This window comes from Furipterus horrens, unplaced genomic scaffold (assembly GCF_987537825.1).
Source record: "Furipterus horrens unplaced genomic scaffold, mFurHor1.1.pri manual_scaffold_6, whole genome shotgun sequence".
In the NCBI taxonomy this organism is placed as follows: domain Eukaryota; kingdom Metazoa; phylum Chordata; class Mammalia; order Chiroptera; family Furipteridae; genus Furipterus; species Furipterus horrens.
The window spans coordinates 24,614,200-24,631,606 of NW_028327176.1; the positions used below are offsets into that span (position 1 = coordinate 24,614,200).

Here is a 17,407-nt window from a genome sequence, read left to right on the forward strand (position 1 = left end):
GAAGCGGACATCTCCCAAATGAGTTCTCTGGTCGCCATTCTGTATCACTTCATACTACATCCTCTACCTCATCAATGCTACTATTACTGTGTCCAAATTTCATAGAAATTTTCAAGATGTTATTTCTACGAGTCTAATGCAATGAACAAGCATTCCCTTAGAAATTTCAATGCACTTTTCTATTTCACTTATATAATTTGTTGCTAAGATATGAAGATATGATTTCAAGAATTAGTGCTTGTTTTGGGGTAGGCTTGTTTCAAAACCACTGAAGAGGGTTTTTCTCCAAACATTATACAAAGTCAGTATTCTGCAAACAGTCTCTTTCATCATTTTGTTTCTGAGCTGTCTTTGACTTTAAGTTACCCTGTTTTGTGTGTGTGTGTATTTATTGTAAGCCTCTTAAAATCTTATAATTAGATGAGGTATTTCTTTCAAATAAAACAGTATAATTGTATATTTACTGTTACAATGAAGCCCTGGCTGGTTTAGCTCAGTGGATTGAGCGTCGGCCTGCGAGCGAAGTGTCGCTGGTTCGATCTTCCAGTCAGGGTACATCAGAGAAGGAAAACTCTGACTCCAAAAAACCTCCGCTGCCTTGCGGCATACCTCTTCAGGGGAAAGGCTAAGGGAGTAAACCCCGACAGAAAATCCGGAGCCGGAGTCCCTAAGGCGGTTCGACGTTGTAGTCAACACCGGCAACTCCTGCGGCGCACCTGAAGCCAAGCTGTATTGACTCCGTCTTTCCCTTGGATCCTTCAGCTGCGAAGAGAGGGGGGTTCTGCTGCATGGGCAACAGCTGGCCCTCCATATCACCCTGCCCAGGCTCTGTAGCTTCAGCGTCATCGCAAGATGTCGATTCAACATGGGAGGAGACAGATACCATGTCACTCCCGAGTCGGACTGCACAGCCATTCTCGGCCGTGCAGATAGACTCTTAAGAAGCTACACCATCGTCTCTCGAGACGGACGGCTGCCGACGACGACTGTTACAATGAGGAAGCTTTGCATGGTAGACCCATGGCAGTTTGAATTTTTAAAAGGTTTTTCAAAAAATAACTCACATTGCAGCCTTGGTCAGGTGGCTTGGTTGTTTGGAGCCACATCCCATTCACTAAAAAGTTATAGGCTCCATTCCCAGTCAGGGCACATATCTAGGTTGCGGGTTTGATCCCCAGTTGGGGCGTGTACAGGAGGCAACTGGTCAGTGTTTCTCACATCTATGTTTCTCTCCCTTCCTCTCTATCCAAATCAATAAGAAAAAAATTACATCCTTGGGTGAGGATTAAAAAATAATAATTCACATTGCAGACTGTACTATATCCATAGATTTAGAATCTGGGATATAAACTTGCAGGTAGAATGACCAGAAAATATTTTGATCAGTGAATTTTGATACTACATGCTAGGCTTAGCAACTGTCTCACTGCAAAACACATTAGTTAAAATCAGAATTGAGAGATTATTTTTCACTCTAGGCACCAAAATAAGAGACATAGTATGGAAAATTGTCTTTGTCCACATAAATTGCTAAGTGCCTTTCTGAGTATCAGGGATTTATGCAGAACCTTTGAAAATTTTGACAATTATGTGTATTTTTTACCAATAAAGGTTTTATTTATGGGAGCCAACCCTATTAACATGTGACTAAATGTATGTGTTTTAGCTTTCATAAACTTGGGCAAATTATCTGCTATTACTTCAAGAAAATGGCCCATTATATCAATCTAATAAAATTATTCAGGGAAAGAAATTTTTCAGAAATAAACTCCTTGAAAATAAAAGTACTTCTCTAGTTTCACAGAATCTGGCTAATGTGTTTAATCAGATTTTTAGTTGACTTTTACATAATACAAAAATAAACGTGGTTTTGATCCTTTTATCCATATATATGCACTTCTTCTTCATTCAAAGATGAAGATACTCTTATCAACATTTCTAGCCTAGACTTGTCACCTGAATCCGAGATCTTTATTTTTAAATATGTATTTGCACTTTTTACCTACCTAGAGTACTGCAAATTCAACAGGTGTAAACTGAGCACACTCCTTTCCCTGTATTTCATATCTTGATATGTTTCTTCATTTTCCTGGGTCACTTACCATCTATATACTGGGTACCCTACTCTACATCTCCAGCATAGACTCACCACCTGAACTCCTGAGCTATAATGTTAAATATCTCTATCCACTCAAGACATTTTTCACTGAATACATTACTTTCCCTACATTTTCTATCTCAGTGAGAGACACCAGTATCTAATAGTTGTCCAAGTGTCCCAAACAGGTCTCTTGACATTTATTCTAGACCCCTTAACTTTTTATTGAATTCATGGCCTCCTTTTTGTTATCCCCCATTTGGCCTCACAGTTCAGCTCCTCATCATTCATTGCCTGAACTATTGCAGGAGTTCAAACCTCCTTTTTCTTTTTATTTCCCTTTCATTTAAAGATATAATTTCTTTGGTAATATCTAAAAAACCACAAATCTGATTACATTACTCTGCTGCTTCAGATTCTTACTGCTTTTAGAATAAAATCCAAGTTGCTCAGCATGGCTTAACAAGACACTTCATGACTTGTTTCTAGTTGTTCGGTCTCATTTTCTGCCACTCTCCCTATGTGTCCCTGCCCCATCTATACTGAAACTACTTGCTGCCCCCACATAAACCAAGCTTTCTCCTACTCCACGCCTGTGCACATGCAAACCCTTGCCTGTAAGGTCCTTTCCTTCTCTTGTCCATTTGAGAAACCCTTCCTGGTGTTCTCCATGTAGCGATACTCCTTCATTCTCCATTTCAGTGACTCATTAGGTAATTCTCCTCTATGTTCTTTTGCTTACCTTCCTGCATCAGTTAGGTCCCCTTTTCTAACTCTAGTCAAGCATTTATCACCTATCTGTTCTACCACTAGACTGAATCCCTTGAACTTAATAACCATCTTCCTCATCTTTGAATGTTGAATGTCTAGCACAATGCTTAGCATATACTATGTATACATTAGGCATTTCAACTGAAATTAACTGAATAAATTAATCTTAGTTTAATAAGTGTTTCTCCCATCCCTCCTTGGTTGCTGATCTGTTTCAGAAATAAAGCAGTTGAAATGTATTCACCACTTACTGTATCCCAGAAACAGTACCAAGCATTTTCATGTAGGTTAGCTCATTTAAGCCCACCCACAAAGCAATGAAGAAGGTAGTATTATTTTCCTGATTGTAGAGTGGAGAAATATGATAATATGCCTAACCCTGCAGTTAATCTGTTGAGAAGGCAGAATGGAAGTCCATGGTTTTTATCCACTATTTTATCTGTGTAAGTGTGGCATAGCTGTGCACAGTTAATGTTCAAGATGAATTTTAAGAATTATGCTGTATTTTCTATTTTAATTAAAATTCCAAGATGCTAACAGACTAAAAATTTTAGCTTAAATATGGGCTTGTGAAAATCACTTAATAAGAGAAACAATTAGATATGATTTTAAGTATGAATCATGTAATCAGCAAATTACTGTGATAAAATCTTTCATAGCTTTAATTGGTCAGGTCAAATCATACCCACTAAACTTCATAAAAACACTTTACTGGCTAAAGTAAAGAACTCAAATGCTTTGTGTTCAGCCCCCTCTGTTGTATCATTTCATACTGTAAATGAAAAGCACAGAGTTCTTACTTTGACAGACTCTCCTGAGAGACAAACCTGAAGCTTGGAATATAATATATACCTGAATACAGGAATACCGATGATGGAGTAAATGTCATTTAAATGTATAAAGATCTGAAAGAACAAATATATAAATTAGAATGGAACAGGAAATGCATTACAAATTATTGGTAATTTGAAAACTTCCATTTTGAACCTATATAACATATATATATATATATATATTTTTTTTTTAATTTAATTTTATTGTTTTTCTATTAGTTGTCCCATTTTTCCCCATTGCTCCCCCAACCCAGCCCACCCCTTCTCCCACAGTCATTCCTCACCCTGTTGTCCGTGTCCATGTGTGATTTATACATGTTCTTTGACTAGACCCTTCCCCTACTTACCCCCCTTCTCTCTCTCCCCACTCCCCCCTGATAACTCTTATTCTGTTCCTTGTTCAATTTTGTTCATTTGTTTGTGTTGTTCATTAGTCTCCTGTATCAGGTGATATCATAATGCATTTTTCTTTCATTGCCTGGCTTATTTCACTAAGCATAATTCTCTCTAGTTCCATCCATGTGGTCGCAAATGGCAGGAGTTTCTTCTTTCTTTCTGCTGTGTAAGTACTCCATTGTGTAAATGTACCACAGTTTTTTGATCCACTCATCTACAGATGGGCACTTAGGCTGTTTCCAGCACTTGGCTATTATAAACAGGGCTGCTATGAACATAGGGGTACATAAGTTCTTTTGAATTGGGGTTTCAGGGTTCTTCGGGTATAATCCTAGCAGTGGAATCACTGGTTCAAAGGGCAGTTTCATTTTTAGTTTTTTGAGGTAATTCCATACTGTTCTCCACAATGCCTGCACCAGTCTGCATTCCCACCAACAGTGCAGTAGGGTTCCCATTTCTCCACATCCTCACCAGCACTTGTTGTTTGTTGATTTGTTGATGATGGCCATTCTGACAGGTGTAAAGTGGTATCTCATTGTGGTTTTTATTTGCATCTCTGTGATGGCTAGTGATGTTGAGCATTCTTTCATGTGTCTTTTGACCCTCTGTGTATCCTCCCTGGTATATAACCTACATTTTAAATCAGAATTACAAGGCCTTATTTGCCTTTTATGAAAAATGTTCCATAATATTTTTCTTGAGATGAGGTGCAGTAAATTTTAAGTACATTTCATAGAAAAATTTGAGGTTAATTTGGTATACAAATTACATGGAGATTCATCATGTTAGAAGAACTCTGAATTATCATAACTGGATCAGACTTTTCAGCAATTGGGGTTAGAGATGACTTCCTAAATCCACCCTAATTCTAACCTCAAACAAGAGCTGAAGCCTCACAGGACTATCATAGGCTACATACTTTTAGTGTAACAGAACTCTCTTCAGGTCTAATATATTGTAACCTATAGGGTGACCTTTTCTCTCTCTACTATCTACATGTGAGCTTCCTCTTCTCTATTACCTTTATTAACATAGGAGGATTTGATGTCTCAAGTTACAATTAGTAGCCCAAATAAAGTATAAGAGTTAGAGTCTTACTTGTGTAGTTTGATGAAGTTTATGGAATATTCTAACTCTGTTGTTTGACCTCAGGAACATTTTAACCCCGATACTTTTACTCTAAGGTTATTTTTAATATATGCAGTATAATCAGGATTATTCCAATATTGATAAATTTTCATCAAGAAAGGTGATTTGGAATGAATTCCCTTTAGTCAATTTAATTCCTTGATCATCAGAGCTAAAGTTTCCAATTTTTTATATTAGTCAACTTCAGCAAAATTATTTATTGAAATTAATTCTCTTCTATTTAAAATTTATACTAAAGATATGATATACTGATATTTTTATATATCAAATGTTATGAAGAATAGCTTCTCCCCCTATGATACTTTTTCTATTAATTTTGCAGAACAAAATTTGTTAAGGTTTGATTCTTCTGTCAATTTTGGTCACAAATTTTACTGTGTGTGATCTTAGTGTTGCCAATTTTGTTTTGTGTTGATCATTTTTACCAATAATAGCTAACGTTACTCACATTCAATGGCTGATAGGAATTAAATTAGCTATATTTATTTCTGAGCTAAACTACGGAAAACTGTAATTCTGAGAGAGGGAGATAATCAAAGGGAGATGAAGAGGAGGAAACCGGAGAGCAGAAGGGGGAGATGAAAGGAAGACACCCTTCTGTCAAAACATTCTTGGGATCAAAGAATTTTGCATGACAGGAATAAAAGATATACACCAGGCATTGCTTTTTAAAAGTGAAAAACATCATATAAAGAATTAAAGAATAACACTAACTGTTCTAAATAGGCCAGCAACTACTTATTTTAAAGCTATATAACAATAAATTAACGAGCTATGAAAATGACTAAACTACCTTTCAAATTTATGAGATAGTTCTTAAAAAAAAAAAACAGTGAATAATATTTTTGTAACTAGCATTTATTTTCCCATGTGTTGTACTTTGTTCCAATTAAAATAGTGTAAACTCATTAAATTAGTTTTAAAAAATGGAGAAATAAAAAAGAAAAACACAATCCTACAACCCTAATAAAACCACTGTTAACATATTATTGAATTTTGTGCAGCCTTTTTGTGTTATGTGTTTTTAAAACATTAGCCAGAATTTCTTATTATAGAGATTTGTTTTGTATTACAGTGATTGTAGAGAGCATCTCTGCAACCTCATAATAAATGCCTTTTAGCTCAACTGTGACAAAACAATTCCTTTCCAAAACGTTTTATTTAGATAAGACATTTTCACACTAAAAACTTCTAGCAAAATTATCTGCACTGTTGTACTGCTATAGAAAAAACAGACTGCTGGATACATGTAGACAGGCTTTTTGAAACTCTAAAGCAAAATGGAAAAGTACGATAGATTAGCTGACACTGTTTTTAAAGAATTAGGTTATAAGCATTTAAAATAAAATGAACATTCATTACCTCTACACTCGGATTCCTCAAATCGGCTTTCCATCCGAACTGTTTCATAAGAGCAATCCCAATTACTCTTCCTACCTCCTGGAAAAGCAGCAAGTTATAGAAAAGATAATATTATAAACGAAGAACTTAAGTTTAACTATAAGTGAAAACTAACAGAGCCAGTAGGAAAATCAAGTCAGACTATCCGATAGTAATTTAAAATTAAATATTAAAATATTACACTACAGAACTTTCTATTCAAAGCAATAAGCCTACATTTTACCTCTTTCACACCCTCTCCCACCCCAACACATTCTACGGCAGTAACATCTATTCATGCCATCTCTATTCTTGTAATTTTAGATAAGTGACATAACCAAATCATGACCTGGTAAATAAAGCCATTCTGGGTGTTAGGAAATAGATGCAAGCTGAAAAAGATGAACTATTTTACCTACTGCAAGCTTGTATGTTTAAAAATGACCAGATCAGTAGTATTAGACTCAAACTTTAGGGTCTGATTTTAAGGTTGACCAAAGAACCTACACCTATGCCCTTTATACCACTGAACTTTGTAAGGGCCACCTGGTAACCGTTTTTTGAAGGAAACTATTTGTAGTGTTCACCTTCCCCTAGACAGTTGAGACCATGAGTGTATTTATGTATTTGTAGTCTGGGTTCTAGTGACAACCACACATTCAGGGCCTGGTGCAGAGTAATCACTCAATAAACACAGAACTGAATGAAAGAAACCCAAACAGCTTAGGAGCATGATATCAGGGTTTCTAAATGCAAAAGATGCCTGTGAGTTTAAGAAAACTTTCGGGGAGAAAATAAAAGGAGGTCGGTACGTGGAGTGGCATACTATTCCTATTAAGCATCTGAGGTAAAGTTAAAATGGAAAATGCATTTTTAAAGAGATTTAATTATATGATATTAGGCCTGGTTATCTGCCTGAGCCTTATTATTTATTCTGTGAAAGGTTATGATCTCATTTTAAATCTAAAGAGTAGTTAATTGCTTTAAAAAATGAAAACCCACTTTGGAGGTGACTGTACCTGTGCAGAAAAGGCCTTTGCAATAGCTCCACTGCAGCGACAGGAAACTCTGAAAGTCAAGTCATTCTGGTTGTGTGTATCAGCAGCTTTTGCCACTTCATTCTGAAGTTCTTCTTCAAATGTTTCTCTTTTAGTCAGAAAATCTCCTTGTTCCAGTGTTTCCTCTTCTACTTGTTTTTTCAGCTGACATTCCTTATTCTCTTGTGTCTTTTGCATTTGTTTTGCTTTTAATTTATTAGCAATAATGGTGTCATTTTCTTCCATTTTTCTTTTCAGTGGATTAGCATTTCTTTGAGAAAGCTTTTCCTTTTTTGCATCAAGTTCAAGATTTTTCCAAATTGAAATGGCATTCAACCAACTTTCAGGATCATCATTTATAAGTCTTTGCATTTCATTAAATATTTTTCCTAAATAAATAAAATCTCAGTTTATCCTATATTGAAATTTTAAAGAAAGTCAATTATATTCATCACCCCAAAATTCCATTATCTTTTTTATTCCATTTTTATGAAGTAAGTTTTCTTAAACTACTGCATGAAGAATTACTTCACTTCCATCTGGATTTATATGATTTAATATAAGAATATTATACAAAATAAGGTTCATTCTTATATTCCATACTAAGCATCAAAAGTGTTTTAACATTCCTATAGAATTATCATACACTTTAGCAAGATCACTTGTCCTAGGATAACATATGTATCTCTTCGATATATGTATATACCCAAAGTATGTATCAATCTTTGAAATAATGCTGATCTTGCCTAAAAAATTAAGTTGAAGAAAATGAATTACAAAGACCTCAGAAAGAGAGCAATTGAATTTTGAGGCTATTTTATATCATACAGTCCTGGCACAAAGCATAAAAGAAGTTTCCATAAAGTAACACTTCAGTACACAACCCATTCATAACGTTGGGACTGCCAGCATACTCAATACAACGTAATCTTTTCTGAATGAAGGGTCATCAGGAAGACCCAAGAGTAATTACTCTTTTTCTAATAATGAGAGTGTGTGGAATTATATTGATCTCACAGTATAATGTCTTAGTATTTGTTTTAAAATATTTTTTCTGTCTTATCTTGATTTCCTGCCATTTGTATCTTTCTTGATACAATTTATTATAGACTATACAGTTAAATAATGTCTTGTGCATAATCAGCAATCAAAATGAAGTTTAAGGCAATGCTTAATCCAGCACTGTCTGGCCCTTTTTTGTTGCATTTATCAAGACCCTTAAATTATTTTAGCCACATATTTATAAAAACAGAAAATCTCTTAAGCCCCCTTTAACTCTATTGCTTTATAAAAGGCTAAAAGTTTATTCAAACATTTAAGGTCCCCAATGAAGGAAATTTTACTACCCAGTATTTTTCCACTTATATCACTCATCAGTTAAATTTACAAGGTGAAAGTGTTGACTAATTTATTAAGACAATGCATTTTGGGTTATTACATGTCCTAAATCTAAATAAATGCAACTGGCCAAACATATCTCTAGAGAAAGTGACAGATCAGAATCCTCAAAATGAAATGACTTGGGACACTGAAACCTCAGTAAGACAGGCAGCGGATTGCGAAGAGAAGAGACTCAACTAGGTGATAATATTCAGGAAGTACAGAAAAATACATAACTAATGATCCCACAGGTAGGAATGAATCTTTAAAATGTCAAATGGCTACTTAGTAATTATCAAGCAGAAACCTCTGGAGTACAATATATTGTGTGGGTAAAAAGCAACAGGTGTATACCATACCTTTACTTACAGAAGAAACAGTAAACGGAAACTGCTTTTTAATCAGTAAAAATAATCTTTCTGCGGATTTTAATTTTTTCAGCATATTCAAGTCAGAGCAGGTGGTAAAAAAAACTTTTCCTGAAACATATTCAACCTAGAGATAGAAAAACAGATATTAATGTAGCATAGCGTAGAATAAGAACCATTTCTGTTTTCCCCCTTAATGAATTAAAACATAACATCTCCAATAAAAATGACCATTTCTGAACTATCTAGTATTTGTTAGATACTATCCTAGGCATTCTGAATACACTTTTTCCTCCTCATCCTTATAACAACTCTCTAAGATAGATTTTATAACCCCCATTTTACAGATTAGAAAACTGAGGCTTAGCTAGGTTAAAAATTTTATAAGAAGTCATCATCAGTAACCAAGACCATAATCTTATTATGTTATGCTACCATCTGTAAAGCGTGAGTGTGTATTTGTGTGTACACACAACTACTAGAAAAATAGAACACACAATGCTCAGTAATTATATTGCTGAACCTCACACACTATTTGAAAGTGGGCATCATTAGTGAAAGTCTTGGAGAAGAGTCCTACAAGATTTGGGAAGAGGGATTCTAATGAAAGAACAAAGGGCAAGATGCAGAGGTGGGAGTGACAACCTGGCTGAAGCGAACTGTAGGCTGGCATGGCAACACTTGCTGTGTTATGCTGATGGAGTGTCAGGTGGATGGGTGGGGTAGCTCGGGCAGCTTGATAAATGGTCACAAAATGGAGTACCACAGATGGTAATGGTCAACCATCATAGACTTTTGATGAAAACTGACAGCACCAAATTAGTTGGGAGAAAAAAATTACTTTGGAAGAGGCATAAAGGACTGAGTGGAGAATGTGATGCTGGAGGGAGAAGTAGATTACTGAGGTGGAAATAATGAGACACTTGGCTGTGGGAACTGAAAAATAGATAGAAGCAAGAAATGCGCACCAAACAGAAACAGGCCTTGGAGACAGGGTGGTAAAAGTCAGGGAGGAAAGGAAAATGGAAAGAGCACCGACTCAGGGAGTCTAATAGGGTATAACAGTATGACAAACAGTGTTCAATACCAACGGAATCCTAAACCTTTTTTGGGTCAACCCAACTCCCTTAAATTCAGGATGGATGTGGATTGTCTTTAAATTCTCCCTTAGCAGTGGCCATAGGCTGACTAATATAGTTCTAACTCATTTCTAAAACTTAAGCATCAGGGAATTTGGGGTATCCCCTGTGTTTAGGCAGCTCTCCTTCAATGGGAACTTGAACTGCAAGTTTTTTTATTTTTTATTTATTCTTAGTCTGGCATGGTCTAATTAAGCCTTTTAGATGGTAATTTCTGGGGTTAACATTCCATCTTGATGAAGAAAAATCTTTGCTGAGGAAGCCCCAAGTTGACCCAATTAAAACCCAAATATTTCTGGTTATAAGTTTAACAAGTTCTGGGGATCTAACGGACAGCATGGTGATTACAGCTAGTAATACAGCATTACATGCTTGCAAGTTGTTAAGAGAGCAGGTCTTAAATGTTCTCATTAAAAAATAAATGGTTATTATGTGACAGGTGGAGGTGTTAACTAATGCTATGATAGTAATCACTCTGCAATATAAAAACTTATCAAATTAACACACTGTATACCTTAAATGTGCACAACGTTATGTCAATTATAGCTCAATAAAGCCTGAAAAATAATAAAAAAGAAAGCCCAACTAGCTTAGATACCAGCAATGCAGCTAAGAGAGATGAAGTAGGGAATAAGAATGTTTAGGAACCAATATTTAAGGGTATAATGAAGTGACTAAAACAAGAATTTCTAGCTTCAAGAATTTACTTCTTTCTCATTACAAAGGTGACATTTTTCACTAAAGTCCAAGTTCAATATACACCTCAAAATGCTTAGAACTTGAAAGCCAAGTTTTAAAAAATAAATGTTTAAAATTTTAGATTTTTATGTTCCCTGACTTTAAAGCCACCACAAAACAAGTAACGAACATAAAATACCTTGACAAGATTTGGGGGAATTGAAATGAGTATTTCACTGAAAATGTATGGTTTTAAGGTTCAAGTCCCATGAACAAATAACAACTAGACTAGTGGTTTTAATTTAAGTAGCCAGTGCTCTATATATTTATAGTTACTTGATTATACAAAGATTTTATCCTTTTTTAACTTACTTGAACATCAAGGGAAACATTATATACAATGAATTTTTCTAAAAATGTCTTCTTTTTGGGGGTGGGGGGAGTGGAAAGACTTTCAAAAGGAACATAACTGAATATCAAGTTAATTAAGACCTATAAGATTTAATTTATTTAGGGTCAAATCATAAGACTATGTGTTGATGCTTTAACATGCTAAATACATTCACAAAATCAAAATCAACATTATTCTCTTTATTTAAAAATTAACATAAGGTCTACTCTTTTATAACTAATAAGCACACAATTAGAAGCAGTTCACTAAATTGTAAAATAGTTACTGTGAAAATGACATAATCATGTGTATGAAAGCACTTTAATGGTTTGCCATCTATGAAGATAAGGTACTATAGCTTAAAGCAGTAGGGAGAATGAATATTGGTACTTATGATTTCAAAAACGGCTTAGTTTATTGCTTGTAATTGATGCTACTCAATCACAATACTTAGGGAAAAATGTACTATTTTAGAATATTTCATTCTAATATTTGTAACTTGAAAATTTATTTATATATACCATCTGTTTTTTCCATTTGGAATTAAATCATAACCAAGTGTCTAAAACCAGCTGGTTTCATGTCTAACACTTCCCAAGATGAAATAACAGCCTTTATTAAAGTAAAAACAGCTCTGTTATGAGCTAGCATATCTAAGCGGTTAGCATTTTTCCCTTTCTTCTAAAATTCATGGATTCAAGTCTAACACAAGATGGAATTTAAGTATAGGTAAAATGTATAGTAATTTAGAGAGATACCAAAGCTTTCCTAATTCTACAGGTACCAGTTACTTTCAGAATTAATTTAAAAGTGCTAAGGGAAGAGTCGAGGTGGTGTGTGAGCTTTTCGGGTTCATTTTAGAAGAGAGGATTAAAATATATATTTTACTTAATTTTTAAAAAGCCATTCAGTCTAAGAGGAATGCCGAGAATCTTCAAAAAAGCAACTTTATGCAATCATCCCATTAAATGAAATAAGTAGACTATCTGCTTAGTTCTGCCCCACTACCTTCTACTATCATGACCCCATTAAAAAACTACAAATTGACTGGCTTTTTCACTTGGGTCAACAGTCTTTGCTATGTGGGTTTATAAAGACCCAGGAATCACTTGACAGGGACTTCCTGACTAAATGGCATTTGGAACATGTCTATTCTACTGAATTTGATACTAAAAATCACTGTTCTTATCATTATTCTTATAATAAATAGAAGAATTTAATACTAAACACTGTTACAAAGTTTAACTTTTACTACTATAGTTCTTAAGTATAGTCTGAGTAAAAATATATTGTCTCTATATAAAATATAGACATTATATACATATATTATGTATAAAATAGGTATATTTATATAATATAAATTATTTAAAAATATCCAGGAACCTAAGAAGAAGTCTGCCTTACCACCAGGAGGTAAAAACCCAAACCTGAATCTGACCAAGCTCTAGATACAACTTATAGGATTCCAATTTACAGGAAATACAGAACATAGAGGACCAAGTTAAACTACACTATGGAGATGCAACTGGCAATATTGAGACTAGTGGAAATTCCAGTAGTGTTGTCCAACAACTTTCTGTGATGATGAAAATGTCCCATAACCTATGCTAATACAGTTGCCACTAGCACATGTAGCTTCTGAGCACTTGAAATGGGACTAGTGCACCTGAGGAAGTAATTTTTTTAATTTTACCTAATTTTAATTAAAATAACCACTATGGCTAGTGATGATCCTAGTGGACACACAGCTCTGGACCAGGGGTCAGAAAACTAGGCCTGGTGAGCTAAGAATGGTGTTTACATTTTTAAAGGGATATACAAGCAATAATAAAATGTAGCAGAAACCACAGTGTTATCCACAAAGCCTTAAAAACATGCCACACTTTTGATCCACAAACCTAAAATATTTATTTTCTGGCCCTTTATAGAAAAAGTTTGTTGACCCCTGCTCTAGACTATGGGACAAACAACCCAGTTTCTTTAACAAACAAATTGTCATGGAAAAACAGAGAGAGATGGACGGGAAATGTATAGATTAAGAGACTTAAAAGATTATCAGCCAATCATGTGAGGGCCTTAGTGAATCCTGATTTAAATATACAAACTTTAAAACAAAAGTGACATTTATGAGACAAGTTGAAATCTGAATAGCGACTACATATTTGATGACAAGACATTACTAATTTTTAGATGTGATAATGATATTGTGGCTTATATTTTTAAGAAGAGCAATGTGTATTACCTTTTTTATATTATTCTACGTATATTATGCTATAATAAGAGTCCTGATATTATAGATATGCAGGGAAATATTTACAGATGAAATGATGTCTGGGATTTGCTTCAGAATAACATAGACTGAGGAGTGGAAGAGGTAAGCATGGAGCAGAATTCACCATGAGTCGGTGGATGAGTAAGATTCATTATACTGTTCTGTGTAACCTTTGTGTATGTTTGAAATACTCCATGATAAAACGCTAAACCGAATACCCAGGAAATATTCTATTGCAGTTGTATGTCAGAAGAAGCCCTGAGAGGGGAGAGAAGGTGCAAGTTAAAATGCAAACACCTTGGGCTTATCTTGTGGGGTTGGCAACTAGGGATATGCATTTTCAGCAAGTTCCCTAGGTGATTCTTATGTTCACTAAAATTGGAAAAACACTGATCAGAATAGTGATTACTTTGTAAAATTAAATAATCACTTCTGAATTAATCTGTTTGTATTTAGATTTTACACTATTAATTTTCTTAACGCAAACAAAAGTTTCTAACAGTCTCTCTTGTCACTGCAAGAATGATTTTAAGTATTCCTGTGCAACTTATTCTACAGGAATGTTTAACTGAGCACCTACTATTTGCCATACACTATGCTACATGTGCTATGGATCTTTGTCTTAAGGAATGCAGTAATCCTTTAAAATAGGTATTATCATCTCTATTTTATATCCAAGGAAAGTGGGGCTCAAAAATCTGAGTAATTTGCCCCAACTTACAAATCTGTTAAAGGATGATATAAGATTTCAACACGTGTTTTGGTTCTAAAGCTCATGTATACTTTTTACAATGCTGTTAAACAAATAAGTGTTCCAAGGTAGTTTTCCATGGTAAACTTCGGTACAGTGGTAAAAAAAAAAGTACACGGGCTTTGAAGCTAAAGGGATTCAGATCCAATACCAGTTTCACCATCCATTCAGCATCAGTTTCATTATTTCCTTGTAAAATGGAGGTAAAAATGAGCTATTGCTTAGGGTTCTTTTGAGAATTAAATCATAACATGTACATAAAGTGTCTGACACATTTTAAGTGCTTCATAAACATTAGATGCTATCATTTTTATTTCAGAATTGCCCTCACTTCGAGTTTGCTTTATATTAGACAAACTGGATGGAATTTCAGAGGTTATCTGTTCAGAGACCATTTCCAAGCATATCAATCCTTAAAACACTATCAAAATATGGAAATTCCCAACTCTCTTGGCATTTAATTGTTCTCATTGCCAAAGTTTTTCCCTATAATTAATTGAATTTTGTTGCTGCAATGAAAATACATCCCTTGCAACCTGCCCCCCTCAACCTCATTTTGTCTGTAGAGAAGATGGAGAACAAGCAGAAAGGGTCCTTCTTTTTTCTAAAAGTGTGATATACCCAGATTGGGTCAAGCCTTCTATTTCTCATACCAAGAACTCTACGTTAACATTTAAAGAAATAAAAAAAAAAAAAAAAAATAGTGCAGCATTATGTCACGGCCACATTGTGGTCAGGGACTGGACCCAGGAGTCAGACTGCCTGGCAGCATGGGTTCAAACCCCAGCTCTGCCATTTCTGTTACATGACTTGAATAATTTATTGGATTTACCTATGCTTTATTTTCCTTTTCTGTTAAATGTGAAGCCTACCTCATAGAATTGTTGTGAAAATTAAGGGAGTACAGAGTAAGTACCTTAGAACATGTGCCTGACTTACATTAAACGCTTAATGTGAGCCGTTGTTACTATATTGTTTTTTGGATTAGCTACATCCAACACTCTACTAAAGTCTGTGACTAAAACCACAAACGGCAGGTAGTCTAACAAGACTGATGCCGTTTTTATGGCCTCCTCTCTCCTCCTCTCACCCTACCCTCTCACTGCAGAAATAACTTCTGTGGGCTTCCAACCAGAGAGGAGCTGCTGGAGTCTTCCATTTCATCTAGCACGCCTTCCAATATTTTCCAATATCGCATCATCTGCACCATCCTATTTACTCATCAGGATACGGAAGCCTTTTTCTGTTACATCGTTTTCCCCTGCTTTCAAGAAACCTGATCTGTATATTCTAAATGAAACAAAACTGATGTTTAAAATCTTGTTCGTTTCACTGAAATTAACAACCTCTACATACCAGAAACTATTCACTTTCTCTGCAAGTTGGACCGAGGCCTCCGAAAGTATCTCTCTAGCTACTATTTACTGTGTGCTTAAGGTGTACTTTACATGCCCTAGTATCGTTGAATCCTCCCAACAAAACATAGAAGGACCATCACCACCTGGAAACTGGCAAGAGTCAAGCAACTGAACCTGAAGATGATATCTGCACTTACAGGATGGAGAAAGGATTCTAACTCTGACAGGTCTAACTCTAGTTACAGGCACTAACAAATACTTTCTTTTGAAGACTCCAGGAAATAACTTGCTTCAACCCCCTTTCAAAAAAACTTCAGCCGTGACTGATGTGCGGTAATAGATGTACAGGGAATAACAACCAGTGGTTCTTTCCAGTAGCAAGGAAGGGATCTGCCAGTAGAACTTCGAGGATGTCCCTGTCGCCACGGCGGTCTGCGGCTGACAGCGTGGGTCGCCTCGCTTTCCGGGTCTAGGATGGACCCTGGCGGGGTTGGGGGCAGTGGCAGGGCCTCCCTCCGTTCCTCCGGGACGCAGCGAGGCCGACTCACCTTCGTGGCCTGGAGCCGCACCCGCACCTCCCGCATCAGGAAGGGCTCCAAGCCGCGGCCCGCAGTGCAGAAGAAGCGGACGCCCACCGCAGGCCCAGGCTCGGGATCTTCGGGCCCCGCCGCCATGGCGCTCGGGCGGGGCCTCGGGACTGAGGTGGGGTCACGTGGCCTCGGGCGCGCGCATCGCGTTCCCGCGCTCTCAGAGGCACTGCGCAGGGGTTGGTGGTGGGTGGAGCTAAAGGCCAGCCGAGCAGAGAGAACCCGGTCAGGTGAGCTGGGCGTGGCCCCAAGCGAGTCACCTTGGTTAACTATCTAGAACGTCCTGGATTAGGCATCTGGAACAATTGAAAGGCATAGGTGGACCGGACGTAATTAATTGATCATCTAATGCATCTGCCTTATTTTTCAGATTGAGGAAGTTGATGCCTAGAGAGGCCAAGGGACAGCGAGTTACTGGCATAGGTGAGGCAGGAACCTAGATGTCTTAATACCTAGTTTAATGAACCTTCTCCATGCCTCCCAACTTCCTCTCCTCTTCTTCATCCCCCCTCACTACTCTCTTCTCATAAGGATCCTTGCTCTGTCTTCACCAAGAATTGGGCCAAAGCTGGGAATCCCCAGGACCAACAACAGAAATTCCCACTCTCCAACTAAATGGCTTGATGTTCATGAAACAGTTCACAGTTCTTGCATAACGTATTTAACCATCAAGGTAATGAATGCATGGTCTGATTTGAGTGGGTCTCTTAACAGCCCTTGAAGGGAACATTTTTTAACTCTGAATTTACATTGGCAATGAAAATATTTCTTGGGAAGCATAGAATCTATATTATAAAATGAACACCATTTGTTGTGTAT

The 17,407-nt window shown here is 36.2% G+C and overlaps 1 protein-coding gene across 4 annotated transcripts in view; it reads right to left on the reverse strand.

Moving 5' to 3' along the window:
- Positions 1-16,711, reverse strand: part of THUMPD2 (THUMP domain 2 tRNA and snRNA guanosine methyltransferase) — a 36,683-nt gene extending 19,972 nt beyond the window's left edge. For 3 of the 4 annotated variants that reach the window (XM_090281188.1, XM_090281191.1, XM_090281189.1), the window contains exons 1-5: positions 16,550-16,711; positions 9,404-9,539; positions 7,647-8,053; positions 6,610-6,687; positions 3,722-3,774 (exon numbers count right to left, since the gene is read on the reverse strand). In XM_090281188.1, coding sequence (XP_090137314.1) covers positions 3,722-3,774; positions 6,610-6,687; positions 7,647-8,053; positions 9,404-9,539; positions 16,550-16,675 — 800 coding nt within the window. In that variant the 5' untranslated portion in view covers positions 16,676-16,711. Of the gene's footprint in view, positions 1-3,721; positions 3,775-4,394; positions 4,729-6,609; positions 6,688-7,646; positions 8,054-9,403; positions 9,540-16,549 lie in introns of those variants that run through there. The other variant, XM_090281192.1, reaches the window with a different exon arrangement.
- Between the last annotated feature and the right edge of the window lie 696 nt (positions 16,712-17,407).